This window comes from Chaetomium fimeti (assembly GCF_033439085.1).
Source record: "Chaetomium fimeti strain CBS 168.71 chromosome Unknown B0H64scaffold_15, whole genome shotgun sequence".
NCBI lineage: Eukaryota > Fungi > Ascomycota > Sordariomycetes > Sordariales > Chaetomiaceae > Chaetomium > Chaetomium fimeti.
The window spans coordinates 66,991-85,606 of record NW_026944343.1 but is presented as its reverse complement, the minus strand read 5'-3'; the positions used below and the strand labels follow the sequence as shown (position 1 = coordinate 85,606).

Below are 18,616 nucleotides of genomic sequence, written 5' to 3'. Positions count from 1 at the left end.
GGCCGTCCGTTGAGCCGGTAGTGGTTTCGACATCCTGTTGATGGCTGTGGCTATGGTCAGTCGTGTTGTCGTTATCCTGTGAGCGCCTCATCTTGGATTCCGATAGCTGTCCAGGCAAAACAACACGATGTTGCGTGTCTGGGGATCGAAAATCAAGAAAGTCGACTCGACGTGACCGCGGCTGCGCTTAACTGCTACCAGTACCAGTGTAACGAGAGCTGTTCAATTGCTGCCATTGAAACGAGATAATTGAACTTTCTTCTTTCATTGGTCAATCCTCTCTCTCCACTGCATCGTGCCACGGCGTTTGATGGCGCCTCTCTAAAGTGGCCGGAAAGTTGCCGAGCCGAGAGTGAGACATACCTACTTGGTAGCCTGTGTGACCACCCCTCTGAACAAGCGAACTGGATCAACGACCTGGCCTAGATGGTTATTAGAAATGACAATGACTTCACAAATGTCACCGATAGGCTCGATCATCAAACCGCTCATACACAGTACGCAAACGACATGACACTTCCGCTTTTTACACTTGGCTTGCCTCCACCCCGACCCCCCCTGAACAAGCGGGTATCTACACTACAGTAAGTAAGGTAGGTACCTGTAGGTACTTAGCTTCACAAGGTACGTCCCCCCTGAATTCCATGGCAAACGCGGAAGAAGTCCATGATCCCGGCCCATCCTTTGCCACCCGTACTGCATCATGGATGACTCACACCCCCTCCCTCTCCCTGAGCACCATCGTCGCCGTATACTGTGGCAGCAGCTGGCCCGGCAGGACCACATTTTCCGGCCTGCCCTTCTGCCCGTCCTCCCACCCGAACTCGTACCGCATCAGCATCTTGGCAAACACGATCTGCGTGAGCCGGACGCCGAGGAAGCGGCCCGGACAGGACTGCGAGCCGTGGCCAAAGGCAAGGAACGTGTTGGTTGCCGTCGTCGACTTGGTGGTAGCCGTGTTGGTCTTTTCGTCGTAGAACCGCCACGGGTCGAACTCGTGCGCCCGCGGGTAGTGCGCCTCGTCCATCTGGATGAACCATGCCGCGCCTGTGATCATGGTGCCGGGAGTGAGGGTCAGGCCGGATTTGAGCCGCGTTGGCTGTAGGACGGAGCGTGTGAGGCTGACTTCAAAGTTCGAATGATTGTTGGTTAGCGGTTGGACGAATACCTACTGTAATATACCAAACCAAAGTCGGCAAAGAAAAGCCATCCGGGACTTACACAAGGTAGGACCGTCGGCGCGCAGGGTTTCCCGCGTGAAGCTCTCGAGCCGCGGGAGCGAGTTGAACATCTCATGTGACCACTCGCCGCCATGTGCAGCGAGAGCAGACGCGATTTCGTCGCGAAGCGGCTTGACAATATCCGGGTGCTCGATGGATTCAAAGAGCATCTGCGTGAGAACACAAGCAGGTGGGCCGGCAGCTTCAAACGCAGTGAGCCTGAGTTCGTCCGAGAAAATCCGAATCTGGCGCTCCTCGTCGGCTTGGTCCATTGCCTTAGCATCCTGCTTAAGCTGCCCGCTGGCCCGCTTCACATCCAGCAAGGCACCCAACATAGTGTACTGATCCGGTGCGCGGCCCGTCTTACGCCATGTGTCGATGGCCCTCCGAACCTCGTCGCCAATGAACCGGGTCAGCTTCCTGGCGAGTGTGCGGACTCGGAACCCCTGTGGCGAGAGGTACCAAAATACTTTTCGAAGGGGAGTGGGAACACGGAAGTACATGAAGACAAAGTTTGTCATGTCGATACCATACGACTCGATCGCCTTGATAAACTCGGCGTCTTTGGGAAAGTCTGGCCCGATATACGATGCGGCGACAATGTTGACGAGATGCCAGATCGTCAGGAAGGCGGCAAAGGGCTCGCGAGCTGCCGTGTCTGTTAGGTTCTGGACTCAAAACCGCAGAAATTCCTCTGAAAACGCACTTTTGGCATACCCATCGAGAACCAAGGAGATGGATTCATCGCTCTGTCTCACAAGCGCCTGGTGAAGTTGGTCTGGCATTCGCATGTCGTCAGTGCTTTGGTTCGGTAGGTACTCAACTGTCACCATGTGTTGTGCCAAAAATGATGGAATGATACGGACTCATATTCTTGCTGGAAGACAGCCTGATAGCATCGACGTGGTCGCGGCCATTTGTCATGCTGTGCAATCGGAAGTGGTAATTCTGTTCATCAAGTCAGTGCCAGGCACCGAAGCCGGCCATCAGACAAGCACTTCTTACATCCTCGGCGGCCTTCAAAAAGTTCAGCTTGGTCATGTCGGCATTTTTGATCTCTTCGCCGGTTCCGGGTGGCATGACGACGATTAAGTCATCGTGCTGGCCCCAGAACGCCCACGGCTTGGCTTTTCTGCTGAACTGTGTCTCGTCAGTGCCGCGAAAGACTTGCCCGGTAAAGGACAAGGGCATCGTACCGTATCATATCCGCGTTGCAGAACTCTCCCTAGGTTCACGCGATTCTCGGTCCAACCCAAACGCCTCAAGAGGTAGGGGTCATCTCCAACAACTGGTGTGTTGCCGAGCTTCGCTCTCTGTCTGACATAGTTGGCATAGTCGAGTGAAAAGATAACGAAGATGACGGCAAAAACGAGGCTTCCGGCATTGAACAGATTTACAGTCCCCTGGCCAAGGGGAAGGTACCAAGCTAAGACGTCCACGGATGGTGACATTATGGCGGGAATGAACGCAATCTTGGTCGTGTTACAGTGAGACGGATCAATGATGAGAACAGCGATGGGCCCTGGTTTTCATGGTTCTAGACCTCATCTCCTGCACCCGGCTACTGTGACCCCGGGTGTTTTACCCGGCATGTCCAGGTGTGCCGTCGGTAACCGACGGCATAGTAGTATCTATCTACTTGTGCACATGTGAGCAGGCACTTGGTTGGTGGCGTCCTCGAGAGGCTCGTGGCTGACTTAGACGGGCGTCTGATAGTCGATACATTTTGATGGCGCTGGCCTACGCACGCAACTCAAGTGTAACGTGGCGTGCTAGCCAGGGAGTGATGGCGTGCTTTAGGGCGAAACGTCAGAGGCCATCAACTTGACGCCATTCGCAGCCTCCGTAAAGTTGGGTGTCATTACCTTATCTGTATAGGTACCTATATAGCATCCGTATCACCCCCATACCCGCAACCCGGAAGTCACCCATATATCCATGGAAAGTACCTACTCAAACTAGCCGTCAGGGGTTGGAGTTCCAGAGTTCTAGCAATCCCATCACCGTCTGCAACCCCTGCGAAATATCCGCCAGCAGCAGCGATGACGCCCCCGAAAAACAGTCGCGCGAAAGGCTATCATCATCCACCAACCTTTCTCGTCCCTCAACGAGCACCGCTAGTCTATAACACCGTGCCTGTAACAGCCGCCGCAGAAACCTCAGCCGCGCTCGTGGCGTGACTCTGTACTTGCCAATCCAAAGCATCCCGTCTCCTCGTCCTTCCCCTATTAATACCCCCGAATTACTACCATTCATGTTGCTATCATCACTACTACCGACCGTAGGTTCCCGCCCATGTCCAGAGTGCCCCCGAGGCGACGCAAACTCGTCCCGCACCGACCTCTGCAGCAGGCTCAGCATCATGCGCACGCCGACCAGCGCGAGCAGCTGCATGGTGCTCTCGCAGCGGCAGGCTCGGCACCGGTCGAGCCGGGCCAGGGACGCCGCGACTTCGCTCTCCATGAGCAGCGCGCTGTCGAGCGACAACGGCGGTGGGCTCGTCGTCCTCCCCCGGTGGTGGTGATTGTGGCGGCTGTGGTGGTGGTGATATTGATACTGCTGCTGCTGCTGCTGCTGCTGCTGCTCAGCGGCCCGCAGTGACACGATGCATCGTGACACGGCCGAGACGCAGCCGCAGTGGTCGCTTCCTCTCATTCTCGCTCCAGACATGCTGCTGGGGGCTGGCTCGTTTCGGAGGCATGACTGGGGACGGTTGGACGGTGGTGAGAATGACGATGGGATGATGCACGGCCCTTCCCCGTCGTCTTCGTCCTCATCGTCCTCGCTCTCATCGTTCTCGTCGTCGTCGTTGTGATCCGCCTCGTCTTCGTTCTCTCTGGCCGTCTTTTTGCCGTGGAGGCTACTACTACTACGGCAACCATAACCAGTGGAAAGCCGCCGCAGGGACGCGGTTGCAGTGTCGGGAGGGCTCGGCGGGGCAGCACCGGCGCGCTGTTGACGGCCGCCGCTCAAGTTGGTGGAGGGGGAGGCTCGGGAGAGACATGTGTTTCGGGACAGTGTCCGGTCGCCACATGCATCTGCCAGATCAGGGACCCAATCAAACAACGAATCGTCCAGGTTCTGGTCCATTGGAGTACATGCTCGCGCGGTGCATTGTCGGGGAGATGCCGCCGCTGTTGCTTGAGCAAAGATTATATTACTATCTGAGATGAGGCCGGGATATTGCTGTTGTTCTGTTCGTCGCGGCGATGGGGATGGTTCGGCCGGGAACGACGGAGCGTCCTTTTCATGGTCTGCAACGACCGGTTGAGGCATTTGGAGGAGGAGGTCTAGTGGAGATCCAAACAGGTTCTCGTAGGCGGGCGCCGAGATGGACGGGGGCTGGGAGGTCGTTGAGCCCGACATGGTTTGCAAGAAGGAAGGCAGGTCCAGCTCGAAGCAGCGAGACACGCCGTCCACGTCCATGGGTTCCGTCACCGTCACGGACTTGCGCCTGGAATGACTTTCTGTCCCGACCGCCGAATTCATGTTTGGAGCCGGCTCGAATTCGTGGCCGTGCATGAGAGGGCTCCAGGTGTGATCGAGCTCGTCTGGTACTTGGTATGAACCGCCATCGTCCCAACGTTCCGAGTGCGAAGATCCGGGTCTGGCCGCTGCTTCTGCCTCTGCTCCCACCACCGTTGTCGTAGTGTCCAAGACGGTACACCCAGCAGGTGCAGCTGCCGCTGGGGTGGGCGGTCGGGACCTGGTGCTGCCCGTTATGTTGTTGCCGGAGGGTTTAGGACTGGACTGCCTCAGAGAGGAGGAGTCTGGGATGACGCCATTCTTCTTTGACCTGGGACGGCCCATGCGCCGAGAAGGACTGTAGACACACTGGAGTATGTGTAAGGAACATCTGCGGCACGGCTTTCCCTGTCCACATTTTACTTTGGCCGCTTGACAATTATCGCAAGAGGTTCGGTACTTTGGCTCTCGTCTTGCTGCCATCACAGAAGGGCCGTCAAGTCGTCGTGCCATGGCTGTCCAAGGTGTTTACAACAGAGGAGCTATGTGCATGCGGTAAAAGGAGTTGGATATGTGTCCACCCGTGACGGTTGACACAAGAGTGACAAGATTGGAAGCGGGCAGCAGATTCCCCAACAGTAGAGGCTCTCATTTGATGGGAACCTCCTGTACCAGAGTACGGTAGGAGGATTGGATACCTTTAGTTACTTGTGACGACTAACAAGGGGCTTAGAGCCCCGCTTTGCGGGCCGTGGTGGTATTGGCTTTATGATGTACATACATACATACATACATACATCGAGCCTCTCTTGATTTTGCTTATTTTCCCCACCCCCAACATATGCAACCACACCACCTTGCTCCCATGATCCACGAGTCCACCAACCTCACCAGCTGGAACCACGACAAGGACCGACTCAAGCGAGCGCCAAGCGCGCAGTTCGCCCGATCCATAGGACTTCGGTGGTAACCTGATCATCACGGCTTTGAGACTCGGTGTGACATTCACAGGCCAAGCGTGCTTGTCTGCGGGGGCCCAGACCTAACACAAGCTGGCAAGGAGCCAACAAGGTACTCGCGGAATTAGTGTACAAAGTTGTCTTGCAGCTGCCCCTGGGGTATGACGTGTGTGACCATCGTTGGCGACTCGGAGACCGCAGTGAGGTAGTCGGAGTCGGACTTGGCGATAGAAAATCCCCGATCTCGAGGGTAAAGAATTGGGACATTGACATTCGTGGCAGGTATCCCCGCTGTTCTTCGTCATAAACTCACCGGCGCGTACATCAAGGCCACTACCATCGGGTCGGTCCGTCGAGTATGTAGCACTCGACCCGGCCCGGCGAAGGCTGCCAATTGAAGGGCCCCCTAATTAGATGTGTTGAAAGTCCAACAGCCACGTATTTATGGTATCACAGTTGAGAGAAGCTTAAAGCAGTAGGTTGGATGGCAGCTCAGAAGTGAAAGTGATCCGATTAATTATTGACTCTCCTGTCCGATCTTGTTCTGGAGAGAATCAAGGTACCCCCACCCATTGGGCTTCAGAGACGGCTCGATATTGATTTTGGCTTCCTCTCTAGTACTTCTACTTTTGCAGAGAGAGCATCACAGACTCGCCGCTTTTGCCTTCTCCGCTTCAGCCAACGCTCGGTTTCCTTCCTCATCAGAAAGCTGGAGTGACACCACGGCGCCAGCACGAACACCTGTAAACATAGACGGCACGGTCAGCATCAACCCGGCATCGGAGGGCCCGTGAGCCATGAAATACTCACCGTTGGCAGCCGCTACAACGGCCTGCTTGATCGACTCCTGGGTATCACCCGCCACGAGACAGCCCGACACGCTCGACTGCAGCATCATCGGGTCGGCCTGCACGTCGCCGTTGGGCTTGGTTTGGAGGCCCAGCTGCTCGATCAGGTCGTGCGCCCTGCTCCGGGTCGGCGGGCGGTGCAGCAGCATGCCGAGCTTGGCCGGTGGCCCGGACTCGAACTCGACCGTGATGCCGTTCGCGGGACCCTCGCCGTTGTTGACCAGCCGCTTGACCGGTCGCTCGTCGAGCTTAACGCCGGCAGCCAGTACCTTTTTCAGGGCCATCTGCGTAGGTTCGTCGTCCGGGACGGGTCCGTTGCTGTAGATGGTCACGTCCGGGTTAAAGGGGAGGGCCATCAAGGCGAAGCCGGCGTAAGAAGGGTTCGGGAACGTGAACATGCCGATCGGAAAGTCCTTTTGCTCGAATCCGTCGCAGAAAGTGCACTGGTATCTTTTTGCTGTGTCAGTAAATATGTAGGTAGTGGTCTCGGCTCCCAAGGCAGGCAGAACCTACATGTGGTCGGGCCAGTTTTCTTTATAACCATCGACATCTGTAGGGAGGAGATCCTCGGTCCCCGTGGCGAGGACCAGCTTCCTCCCCTGGAAGGTCTGGTTCGCGCTGTCGGTGGCTTCGAAGCCTTTGTAGCCGGGCAGGATCTCCGTGTTGGAAACGCGGACGATCTTGGTTTTCATGAAGGACACCTGGGCCGAGTATTTCTCCTGGATTTGTTGGCGTGCGGTGGCGCGGAACCCAACCGGGTCGATGCCGTCGCGTGACAGGAATGTGTGCATCGCCCGTGCTCCTTGGTTTCTGTAGTCGCCTGTGTCGAAGAGGATGGATGTCCGGCAGACGCGGGCCAGTGCTAGGGCTGCCGACATACCGGCTGGGCCGCCGCCGACGATGAGAGCATCGTAGATCTTTGGACCAGCCGCAGCGGCCACTGCAGCGGCCGCTGTTGTGCCCTTGAGGACTTGCATGTTCTCGGTGTTTCCGATTATCTCGTGCTGTTGGCGGACGAATAGAGACCAGGAATAATAGATGCCCAAAGCGAGCAAAACAGGCAAGAGAAAGTTGAGAATGGTCATGGACCTCTGGTAGGTGGCTTGATAAGAACCAGACCTTGACTCAATAAGATACCTGGTAGGTACCTAGGCAGGTAATCTGAAATGTCGCCGAACTTGGCGGTTCTCCAAGTCCCCAGCCTGACACCACGCCGGTGTCATTGGTTTCACAGCAGTAAACCCGTTTGGAGACATCTTGCCCGGGCAGTTTGCTAGAAAGTCTCCGAGCTCGAACTTCCATGACACCCCCCAGTTCAAGGTACGTACGTAATTACCTCATTGGATTTCAACGAAATCGGGTGCCGAGAATAGGTAACCAGCTGGACTGCAGGGAGTTACCCTTTCGGGGTTTTCCTCTGCTAGGCGTATCAAGACACGGTCACACAGGTGCTTGCACATGTGGTGAGTGCATCCTTCAATGTTGTCCTCCGGTCAGTTGCTCATGTCTTCTCTACAGATATTCAGGGAATACTCAACTAGCACCGAACCCTTTGACAGAGTCGGTACTACGTAATATGTGCCTTGTTCTCCCCAATGCCCGGCCCGCGAGTCCCATGTCCATCAGCGTCCGGTGAACCTTGTTGACGACAACGACTACCTACCTACGATTCGGTACTACCTTTTTTCCACGCAACAGCATGTCTCGGCAGATGATGGATTCCGTGCTCCAGAAACTCAACGAGGCCCTGCAGGAAGCCGTAGATGCCTTCGACGGCCCCTTGCAGCAAGATATCCTCGCCCGGCTCACGGACCCTGACTCAGTGCCAGACGAGGAGACATGGAAGCTCGCGTCTAAAACAGTCGACTTGGCCGACAGGTTGGTGCGCCAAATCCAACCACCAGCCTTGCAGCTTGCAGAGAACTACCTCGCCTATCTCGACACGAAATGCCTCTGGACGGCCGTGTCCAACAACATGCCCGACCTGCTCGCCTCCGGACCGCAATCCATCGCAGACCTCGCCCGGAGCAGCAGCCTACAGCCTCTCCGGCTCCGTCAAGTCATGCGGGTGCTCCACAACAACGGCATCTTTGCCTACGACGCCGCCACCGGCCTGTACAGCAACAGCGCCTCGTCCACACTTCTAACCAAAAGCCACTGGACGCAATGGCACCGCTGGGTCGACCTGTACGGCAACGAGTTCTACGACGCGGCCCGCTCCCTCCCGGCGGCCGTCCGCGACGGCGAGGCCCGCAGCGCCGCGCAGCTGGAGTACGGCACGGACCAGACCATCTTTGCCTACTTTGCCGCGCGCGGCCTGCAGGACAAGTTCCACAAGACGCTGGGCGCGGGCGCCGTCGCGCAGGCTCCCGGCATGCTGGCCGACTATCCCTGGGAGGAGCTGGGGGATGCGGTCGTGCTGGACGTGGGCGGCGGCGGGGGGGACTTTGTTGCGGCGCTGCTGCGCGCGCATCCGACCCTGTGCGGGGCGCTACTCGAGCTCGAGTCTGTCGTGGCCATGGTGCGGCCGCGGTTTCGGGAGGTGGACGGGGCGTTTGCCGACGTTGGTGATAGGATGGCTGCGCTGCATGTTGGCGACTTTCGCGATGCGGTGCCGGCGTATGAGGTGTACACGATGAAGTGGTGTTTGCATAACTGGCTGGATGAGGACGTGGTCCGGATTCTGTCGGCTGTCCGGGCCGCCATCGTAGAGACGCCGCGGGCCAGGATGGTTATCATCGAGGCGGTGCTCGCCGAAGGCCGCAGCTCACGCGTCTGGCGCTATGGGGACCTGACCATGATGTCGACGGCGAACGGACAGGAGCGCACCGAGAATGAATGGCGAAGCCTCGCAGCGCAGGCTGGCTGGGAGGTCAAGAGCATCTCGCCGTTGCGAAATGCCTGGGCCGCAGCCATTGATCTCAGACCTATCAAAGGGGCTGTGGGCACGCCAACGTCGAGTCATGTTGAATAACGAAATCCAACCTTTCCCCTTTATTACTTCCAATGGGAGCTTCCCGGCGGCCTACTGATGGTCGTGATGATGTTGGGCATTGTGCATCTGCTCGTGCTACCTGGTCCTCCGTTAATCTCTTAAGATTCAGGGGGACTTTCCCCGGCGACGGAGCCCATACTTGGGGCTGTGGTCTTTTGAGTGAGGATTATCTCCTACCTTATCCATTAGCAGTGAGTGTGCACAAACCCAAAGTCCTAGGCCCATAGTTCAGCCGCACCCAGCCCACGAAGAGACCACTCCCTTCCACTCCGAGAGACCGGCCACCACACACCACCGACCATCGCCGCCACCAACCATCGCCGCCACCAGTCTCAGCATACCGGGTCGGCCAACGCCGATGGGGAGACAACACCCGCATGGCGAAGCTCGAGAAGATGATAAAACGGATCGATCAGGTGATTCATCGCCTACCACCACAAGTACCTACTTAGTCTAGCCATTCAACGACCATGACCAACTCGAATGAATCAAGATTTCCATCCTAAGGTAATGTCCATCCCGTCCATACTGATATATGGCGAGATGGGTCGGGCCATCCGACAAAATAGTGACCATCCTAACGACGTGTCCATCCCAAGGTACTAGTGTCCGTCTTACCTTTGAGACGGACACTATACCATGAGATGAAGATCTACCGTCTGTCCTAACCTGTGCTGTCCGTCCCAAGCTATACCGTCCATCTCAATCTCTACATAGGCACCAAATTCATAGCGGCATATACCGAACAACCAGTCCGCCTGCAAACTGCAACTATGATTGTCTGGAGCTGGAAAGCAGGTCGAGACGAGTGATGATCTCGGAGTACTTGGTGTCAACGGGTCTACCTGAAGATGTGCCCGTAGGCACTAAACTCAATACTGTAGAGCGGTTTCACCATTCCCAATCTCCCAAACCCATGCTGTCCGATGCCTAATTGTTGCGGGGAGACCGGACCGACGCAGGCAAGCTGTTGCCCGATTCGATGCGCTCCGAGGAGCGGCGGCGGCGCACGGAGACGAACACCACACTCTCGCGGAAGACGCGCCAGCAGGCGCACGGGCGGGGGCGGCGCGGGGAGGCCGGGACGGTGGCGAGGGGAAACCAGCGCAGGAGGTCCTCGGCGGTGACGGTCGGGAGGACGATCAGGGGCGTCTAGAGACCCAGCTCGTCTTGGCGTGCAGGGTCCTGGCCGGAGGTGGCGAGGGTGCGCCAGGTCTCGTAGGCGCCGGTCCGGGCGGCGCCGCAGCGGAACATCCATCCCGTCTAAACCTGTGTTTTGGGCTATCCGATAAAATAGTATATGAAGTAACTGTCCATCCCATTCTATAACGTCCGTCTTAACGAAGTATCCGTCTTAAAATAGTATCCATCCTAAGGTAGTATCCGTCCTAAAGATAAGACGGACGCTATACCGTAGGATGGAAAGACACCGTCCGTCCTAACCCGTGCTGTCCATCCCAAACTATGCCGTCCATCTCAAGCTATCCAATCTCTACACAGTGTAATCTTGTTTATTATCCCGGTAATAGCTGCATCCTCTTCGGCGTGGAAACGCTCGCCCTCGCCTATACTTCTATCCCCATTTCGACTTTCATAGCATATATCGCCTCGACCACGTTCAAGAAAACAAGCTTGATACCGCGGGGAGACTTCGGAAATTCGATGGGAATGTCGATATGAAGTGCGCCATCCGCAATAGCCTTCAAGAACTGGATAACGCAACCAAGAAGGCCGACTGGATCTTCGACGTGGAAACGCTCGGCTCCGCCAAATTGGTCCCAACCGCTTCCCCTTTCCAGCTCCTGCTCGAAGCTATAGTCGACAGCGAGGAATTTCCCGCGAGGCTCCGCAAGTCTAAGGACGACGCCGAACTGCTTCGTAATATAAAGCACTTCATTCCCGAACACTTTCTCACGTACCTCGCGTGTTGGTTTCCGCTGTCGCGGCCATGACCCGCGGCGGGTCGCCAGCTCGGTGGAACCCTAGTCTCGCTATCTATCAGACGCTCGAATGAGAGCTCGTCAGGATGGAGTGAGTCCCGAAGGCGCTGGCACAGCTCTGAGGCGACCTCTCGGTCGGTGCTGAGGGCCGCTGTGAGCAGCGCCGCCGCGAGCATGATCTGGACCGCCTTCATTGTGGCACCTTCGCCCGCCTTCGTCATCGCCGCCGCGATAGTCGATGCAGCCTCCTCGTCGCGACCTTTGATGTCGTTAATGACATCCTCCAAGCTCGACTTGCCATGCGTGAGAGTTGGCTAGCATACTCTCGGTTATACACCTCGTTGTCTCCGTGTTTCATGGTAACGAGGTACCTAACAGGATAGTTGTCGTCAACCAGTTGTTTCGCGCCGTCGAAGGGGGCTTGGCTATCGCCAAACACATGGTTGGCGGTGTGGTCTTCCCCAGCGGCGGGGTCCGGGTGCGCCACGGCCCATTCCGGAAAAGTACGGAGACAACAACGAGAAATACAACCGAGAAGTTGAACCAGGTAATGGCCGGTCTCAATCACTCCTCCACCGCGACCTCGACGACGCCACCCTCGGCTGCAGCCTTGATATCTTCGACCACACGGTTGAAGGTCCGCTGGTCGACGTATGACCTTGTGTACTCGACGCTCTTGCCCAGCGTCACCTTCACAAGGTATTTGCCTGAGGACGCCACCATTGTGAGGAATCGCCAGCTCCTTCTGGTGGTATCCCGACCGGCGCCGTGGGTTTTGTGCCAGGACAGGTTTTGGCCCCAGACCCCGTCGAGTTGCTCGACGTCCAGAGTCTGGGCGAATTCGGCAAACGTGACCGATTTCGTATAGTTGCCCTAGTTTCGAAGGCGGGTCCCACCGCGACGAGTTCACCCCCCTCTCAAGTCCCGGGTTCCGACCACTTCTCAGAGTCGTGGTGCAACACCGCCGAGCCCGGTAAGACGAGGGCATTGCATGCTTGGCAAAGAAGTGAAGAAGTGACTCGGGGAACTGGGAAACGCGGCGACGGGCGTTCCCATCATCTAGGCGTTGGCGAACTTCGTTTGCCAAGGCTAGTCGCTGCCACATTGGAGTCTGGAGTTTGGTGGCGTAGTTTGTTGTATAGAACATGAGAGAGAGCGACCTGGTTGTTGTGGTGAGAAAGGAGATCTCATGGTTATGTCGGAGGCCGACAGCCATAGCGGTGTTCCATCTGTTGATGAAGCCATGGTTTCGCTTGATGTGGATGTCGCCATTGCTGTCGAAGCCTGTCTCTTCTTGGAGCTGCATGAATGATCCGCCAGGGCGGTTGGTTAAGTTAAGATTGAAGCGAGCGACGGGGTTCAGTGCAGATGTATATATATATATAGGTATGTAGTGTGGAGTTTGCAGTTCCGAAGCCGCCAAGGAGGGACCTACCGAGCTGCTGGGCGTTTTCGTCCGGTAACCCCGAAAGTGTGTGAACGTATATAGGTATATAGGTCTACTGTAAAGTAAATCGCCACTCCCACTCGACAAGCTACACGTTCCGACGATGCTTAACAAAGTGAATCCTGGACCCTCGATGAGAGTATACAGAGAGGAGGGTCACAACGCCGTCTTCCGCCAATCTATCCCACCTAGTGCCCCAACGCCTCGCCCAAACTCAAATGTCTATCTATCTAATGTAACAGGATATCATAACCGTCGCGGTTGATCCGCACCTGGTCTCCCCCAAACCCATACTTGCGCCTCACCAGCTCGAAGATGATGAGACCAGCACTGGTGCTGGGCACCTGCCGAACCGTGTTCCACCAGAAGCCCCGGTACAGCCACTGGCGCATCCCCAGACCGGCCGCCTCGGCCTCGGCCATGCACTCTGTCCATGTGAGCCGATAGGCATCACGGTACGCCCTGAGCATACGCCACCGCGATGCTGGATTATGCGGGGTGTCCGGGAGCCTCACCTCGCGCCGCAGCTTGGAGGCCTTAGCATCCAGCGCCTCCAACCGCTCCCAGTGCTCGGCCTGGACGTGCGACAGCGGGTGCAGGACGGCCTGTTGGCTGATGGACGCGCCCATGCCCGCGAGCAGCAAAAAGGCCGGCTCGATGGCGTAGTGCGGGCGGATGATAGTCGGCATCTTGAGTTCCTCCTCCTCCGACACGCGCGGCCCATCCCCCGGCGCGGGCCTCTTGCGCGACAGCAGCACGATGGTGTCCTCGTTGAGCGAGCCGTAGTACCACCGCACAAAGTTGTAGTACCCCTGCGCCTTGACGTACTCAAACACGCTAAAGAACACCGCACTGCCCATGCTATCCTTCAAAAACGACAGCCCCCACCCGGAAAACACCCCCCGCACCCCAATCTCCCTCAACTTAGCCGCGCTAAACGCCCACATACTCCTCGGCCTCCCCACCCCATCCCCCACAACCCGCCCACCCGTAACCCCATCCCAGCGCGCCTGCACCGCATCCAACGGCGCAGCCACCACACTCTGAATCCCACCCGCCAAGAACCCGGCCGCGAAGGCGTCGCCAAACCCGGGCGGCGGGTAGACGCGCTTGGTGGCGCGGGCGCTCTCGGGGTGCAGGCGGCCGAGGATCTGCAGGTAGCTGGTGTAGAGCACGGCGCCGACGCCGACGTTGGCCACGAGCGGCGGCAGGATCTGCTCCGGCACGACCCGCCACCCGTAGTGGCGCACCGCCGAGGCCAGCACCGCCGGCGTGGTGGACCGCAGCCGCGTGCGCAGCCAGCGCTGGGTGCTGTCGGCCCATCGGGCGGCGGCGGGGGTGGTGGTAGTGGTAGTGGTGGGGGTGGGGTTGTGGGTTGGCGGGGCTGTTGATGTTGCCCCTGATGATAATGTGGATGCTATGGGAGGGGAGGATGCAGATGAAGCGGCGGTTTGGTGTAGGCTTCTCGCGGCGTGTTCCTGCTCCTGGAGTGCGCGCGCATATGCTAGGTAGTCGACGCGCGTGCGGAAGAAGGCTTTAACTGGTGCGCGGAAATAGAAGGCCACGGCCTGGGAAGTCAAGGCGCGCACGCCGGCGGCCGAGGCGCCCGTTGCGGCATTAGTGGTGGGGGCTTTGTCTGGGGTCGGGGCACCGTCGGGGATGACGGGGAGGATGCCAGTGTTGAATCCTAGGCTGGGGTGTGGTAGGGCGGCCTGTTGCGAAGGCGTATTCGAAAGTTCGGGTGAAAGTGAGAGCGACGCTGGAGAACTTGGCGAGTCGTCACCTCGGTTGCGGTTGCTGGCGGAGGGCATGGTGAGATGTCATTTTTTGTCTATTATTCGCGATTCCGATGTGTGGGTTTCGGGGTGAAATCTGAAGCTGGAACCCACACATAAGTTGGGTTTCGATGGTAGAGTGAGATGCGTTGGCGTGCTGGCGGTTGGCTGCCGATGAAGCCCGATTTGCGATTTTGCGGTTTCGGAATGGCCCGGTTGGCGGCCGCTGGCGGTTCGGGACACGGTAGTTACCAGCTGAGAACAGCCGTTCCGCTCGCCCGACAGCTGGTCGACCAACACCTTGCGAGGGAGGAGAACAAAAAGCAAGGACAAAACAAACAAAACAAGAAAAATGTCGAAACGAAAAGGAAATCAAACCCGGTTTGATTACTGGTATTAAAATATGTTAGAAATGAAGCCCAAATTCAGGCGCAACCTTGAGCCGGGAGAGCAAAAACTGTTGTTGTGATATAAACATGAACGTAATTTGATATCCCACCAAGAGTTGCAGAAAATCAAAGCTGGGTTGTGAAGAAATGATGATTAATCTTGTGAGCCGAAGGTGGCATCAATGACCAACTTCTGAACATAGGCGACCATTTTCCGATTATTGTTGAGCTCTAATTGAGCGCTCTGAGGGACCAAACAATCTGTCCAATGTATTTGACGGCTAGTTCAGATTTCAATGGAGAGCGAGTGATCCTAATATCACTGCAATAATAACATCGAAAAACTCGGGAACGTGCTACTTACCACCTACTCGTCGGGCCTTCAAAAACGGCGATCCGACTACCCGCCAAGGGGGCTAGTCGGGTACGTTGATTCGGGTCACGACCATTGATTTGGATCACGGCACAGTAACTCCCATTTCCGAGTGAATCCTACCAAAACGGAAGTCTTTCGCATCTTGGCATTTTTCAGTCACGTGCAAGTCAAGCCGGCTTCCCAAATCATCAACCATTCCAATTTAAACATTATCACAACTATCTTTTCCTTATTTAAAACATGCTGAATGAATATACCTGATGTTAAATTCCTGATTCTCGCTTTTTTTCATAAAAAAGTATTGTAGTTGGTTGTCTCCCCTCTTGGCTCTGAGTTTGATCCGAATCAATTGTCGTGACCCGAATCAACGTACCCGACTAGCCCCCTTGGCGGGTAGTCGGATCGCCGTTTTTGAAGGCCCGACGAGTATCCAGATTGCAATGTATGCAAGGATTAGGTACCTAGTCATTCAATGGGAACCTAAGGCTTAGGGTCAGTGTAATAGAAAGATCTCGTCATAGTTAGGTAATTATCGCAACATAAAATGCCCACCCTACCAGCCACTCCTATCGTTACATATTGGGAGTTCCACTTACCTAGGTACACGAACGACACCGGATGAATCACCTCTCCGGTAATCCATTGATTGATCATAGAACCCAAATGATAAATCCATGCTCAGAAAACATACCTTTTTGAGAACCGACTAGGTGGTTTTCTCAGTAACTGTGTTTAATTATGATTTCCAACTGAGGGCGCGTAGATAAGTGATGGATTTGGTTGATACCAAGATATGGACGTGGCCCTTGCTGTAAGGAACCCACATCACCTTGTTAGAAAGTCCGACAACCTTCGTCCTCTGGATTCACTCGGTTTCTCCTAGTATGCTTACTGAATGATCTTACGCTTTTTGGGTTCGGTCTGGGGGGCTAGACTAATCGATACATCATAGTCCTGACTCGGACGCCCGCATTACCGTTGAGTGCCAACCAGGGGATGTTGTCTCGGCTTGTGGCTGCAGCCTTGCTCGGACTGGCAGGTGGCGTACCCAATTGCATCCCAAAGACCGAAATCGTGGCCGGCAGTTGGTAGAAAAAAGGGGTGAAGAAGTGGGCTTGGCAGGCCACCCCCACGATCTCCCCCTCACCATTGGTCCAAGGGGAGGAGGACAAATGCAACCTTCGAAGGACAACCTCGAACCTAACTGGTCTTCTGATCGGCACAGGCAACAGCCCCGCGGGCCGTTTGCGGAGATTGTGCATAAACCACAACCACCTTCCCGTTTCCCCCAAAGCTCCTATCCAAGAGGCGAATGGGATTCGCTGATCGTAACATGCCGGCAGCGTTTTCGAAGGGGCTGAATGTAGCCATGGCATACCGACGAGAATTTTGGGAGTAGCTCAAGGTGACCATGTGAAAATCCACCGAAAGATCGGCTGGGGGGGTTGGAAAGGAGGGGAGGAAAAAAGGAACTTTGTTGTCCATACCGCAGATCTCGGGATGGTATAAGACACGCACTTGTCCGGGGATAACCCTGACCACCAGGGAGATACTCACACCGCATCACGACATCCCACCACCACCACTAGTCCGCCACCATGACAAGACTCTCCCCCGCCCTGATGCTGCTCGCGGCAGCGGCCCCCTCCACACTCGCCGCGCCCTCCTTTCCCCTCCTCCCCCGCGCGCCAAACCCCCCCGCTGCCCTCCCCCAGCGCGCCACTGCCAACGACCTCCGCTGGCAACCGTCGATGGACTTCGACACGGACGGCTGCTACAACGTGCCGGCCATCGACGCGCAGGGCAACATCGTGCAAGGGCTGCCGTACCAGTTCACGGGCCTGTCGAGCGACTGCCGGGACGCGTCGGACCTGGACAACAACAACGTGTACTCGCGGCAGCGGTGCAACAACGGGTGGTGCGTGTACCTGTACGGGTACTACTTCGAGAAGGACGTGGCGGTGCCCAACTTCCTCAGCACGGGGCACACGCACGACTGGGAGCACGTGGCCGTGTGGGTGAGCGACGCGTCCGGCCGCGCCGAGTACGTCGGCGCCTCCCAGCACGGCGGCTTCGAGATCAAGGCCGCGGGCGACGTCCGCTGGGACGGCGAGCACCCCAAGATCGTCTACCACAAGGACGGCGCCAGCACCCACGCCTTCCGCTTCGCCAACGCCGCCGACGACGGCATCGAGAACCACAGGGGTGTGTGGTTCCGCGGCTCGCTCGTCTCCTACAACGGCTTCCCCTCGGGCGAGATCAGGGACAAGCTGATGGCGCACGACTTCGGCTCCGCCACGATCGGCTTCAAGGATTCGTCGTTTGCCGGCCACCTCGAAAAGGCGAAGCCGAGTCAGGTCACGTTTGACGTGAACCAGGACGTTGGGTCGCCGGGGAACCCGTGAGGGTTGGATGAGCGGTTTTGTAAATAGTCCTACAATGTCAATATACTATACCCATTTACGGCATCTGATCTTTGAGCCATCGCAAGACTGAAGACGTCGTTTCGGGTTGACGTGTTGAAGAGGTGAATTTGTGGGCAGCGTGGCAGCCGGATAGCAGAGGTAGGCTACGGAGTATGGGAAGACCACGCCCATGCGCGTCTTCGACAACAGGTCAGGTGCCTGATAATTCAAGAAGCGGCAGAGGCGGAACCGCAGTGTGCGCCAAAGCCAGATAGGACGCGGCGGTTGTAAGGGTGGTATCCCACAGGTATCAGGTGCAGGTACCTACCTAGGGAGGTCCCTATGCAGACGCGCATGCACCTCGGGTACTTCTTTGGAGCCATCGTCCCCCCGACACCATCCAACGAGATTATGCCGGCCAGTGGTCAGTTGTCACCCTTTTCCTTCCGGTTTTGACCACTCGTGTCAGAAATTAACACACCATCCTGAACTCGACTCCTCTCATGATTCAACAACAACTTGCGACTTCCTCGGTTCGAAGATACCGAACCAGCTTGTGACCGGGACTTGCCCGAGGGGAACTCTCCCGTTGGTATCTCGCGGGAAGAGCAACATGTTTTACGCCCGCAGTAAGCGGACGCTCGGTGAGACGTGCCTCGATCTCCGGTGACATCTCCACTGAAGCATGCCCAGAGCTCAATCCATGTGTGCCATGGCGGACAAGCGCTTTCGTTGCCGCCAGCTGCTCGCCAAGCGCGACGCCTCCGTCTCGTCTTTGTTCTTTCTTGGGTGTTCGA

General features: G+C 56.7%; 5 protein-coding genes across 5 annotated transcripts; 2 read left to right on the top strand and 3 right to left on the bottom strand.

The window, feature by feature from the left end:
• Nucleotides 1-466: 466 nt before the first annotated feature.
• B0H64DRAFT_368944 (cytochrome P450) lies at nt 467-5,168 on the bottom strand (the record flags this gene model as incomplete). Its single annotated transcript, XM_062801992.1, has 11 exons — nt 467-1,125; nt 1,222-1,869; nt 1,927-1,998; nt 2,087-2,168; nt 2,226-2,360; nt 2,417-2,742; nt 2,835-2,851; nt 3,235-3,430; nt 3,497-3,693; nt 3,778-3,880; nt 4,223-5,168. 11 exons carry the CDS (start codon nt 5,166-5,168, stop codon nt 713-715), a joined length of 3,135 nt encoding a protein of 1,044 aa, XP_062653650.1. The 3' UTR covers nt 467-712.
• Nucleotides 5,169-6,287: 1,119 nt separating this feature from the next.
• On the bottom strand, nt 6,288-7,469 carry B0H64DRAFT_427889 (uncharacterized protein; the record flags this gene model as incomplete). Its single annotated transcript, XM_062805813.1, has 3 exons — nt 6,288-6,385; nt 6,455-6,942; nt 7,006-7,469. 3 exons carry the CDS (start codon nt 7,467-7,469, stop codon nt 6,288-6,290), a joined length of 1,050 nt encoding a protein of 349 aa, XP_062653649.1.
• Nucleotides 7,470-8,206: 737 nt separating this feature from the next.
• On the top strand, nt 8,207-9,466 carry B0H64DRAFT_332706 (O-methyltransferase-domain-containing protein; the record flags this gene model as incomplete). The annotated part of the gene is made up of 1 exon (XM_062801064.1): nt 8,207-9,466. The coding sequence occupies one exon, from the start codon at nt 8,207-8,209 to the stop codon at nt 9,464-9,466; it is 1,260 nt and encodes a 419-aa protein (XP_062653648.1).
• A 3,180-nt stretch (nt 9,467-12,646) lies between these two features.
• On the bottom strand, nt 12,647-14,811 carry B0H64DRAFT_350887 (mitochondrial carrier domain-containing protein). The gene has a single exon (XM_062801445.1). The coding sequence runs from the start codon at nt 14,683-14,685 to the stop codon at nt 13,105-13,107; it is 1,581 nt and encodes a 526-aa protein (XP_062653647.1). The 5' UTR covers nt 14,686-14,811; the 3' UTR covers nt 12,647-13,104.
• Nucleotides 14,812-16,646: 1,835 nt separating this feature from the next.
• Nucleotides 16,647-17,952, top strand: B0H64DRAFT_413485 (necrosis inducing protein-domain-containing protein). Its single transcript, XM_062804978.1, has one exon. The coding sequence runs from the start codon at nt 17,013-17,015 to the stop codon at nt 17,817-17,819; it is 807 nt and encodes a 268-aa protein (XP_062653646.1). The 5' UTR covers nt 16,647-17,012; the 3' UTR covers nt 17,820-17,952.
• Nucleotides 17,953-18,616: the final 664 nt, after the last annotated feature.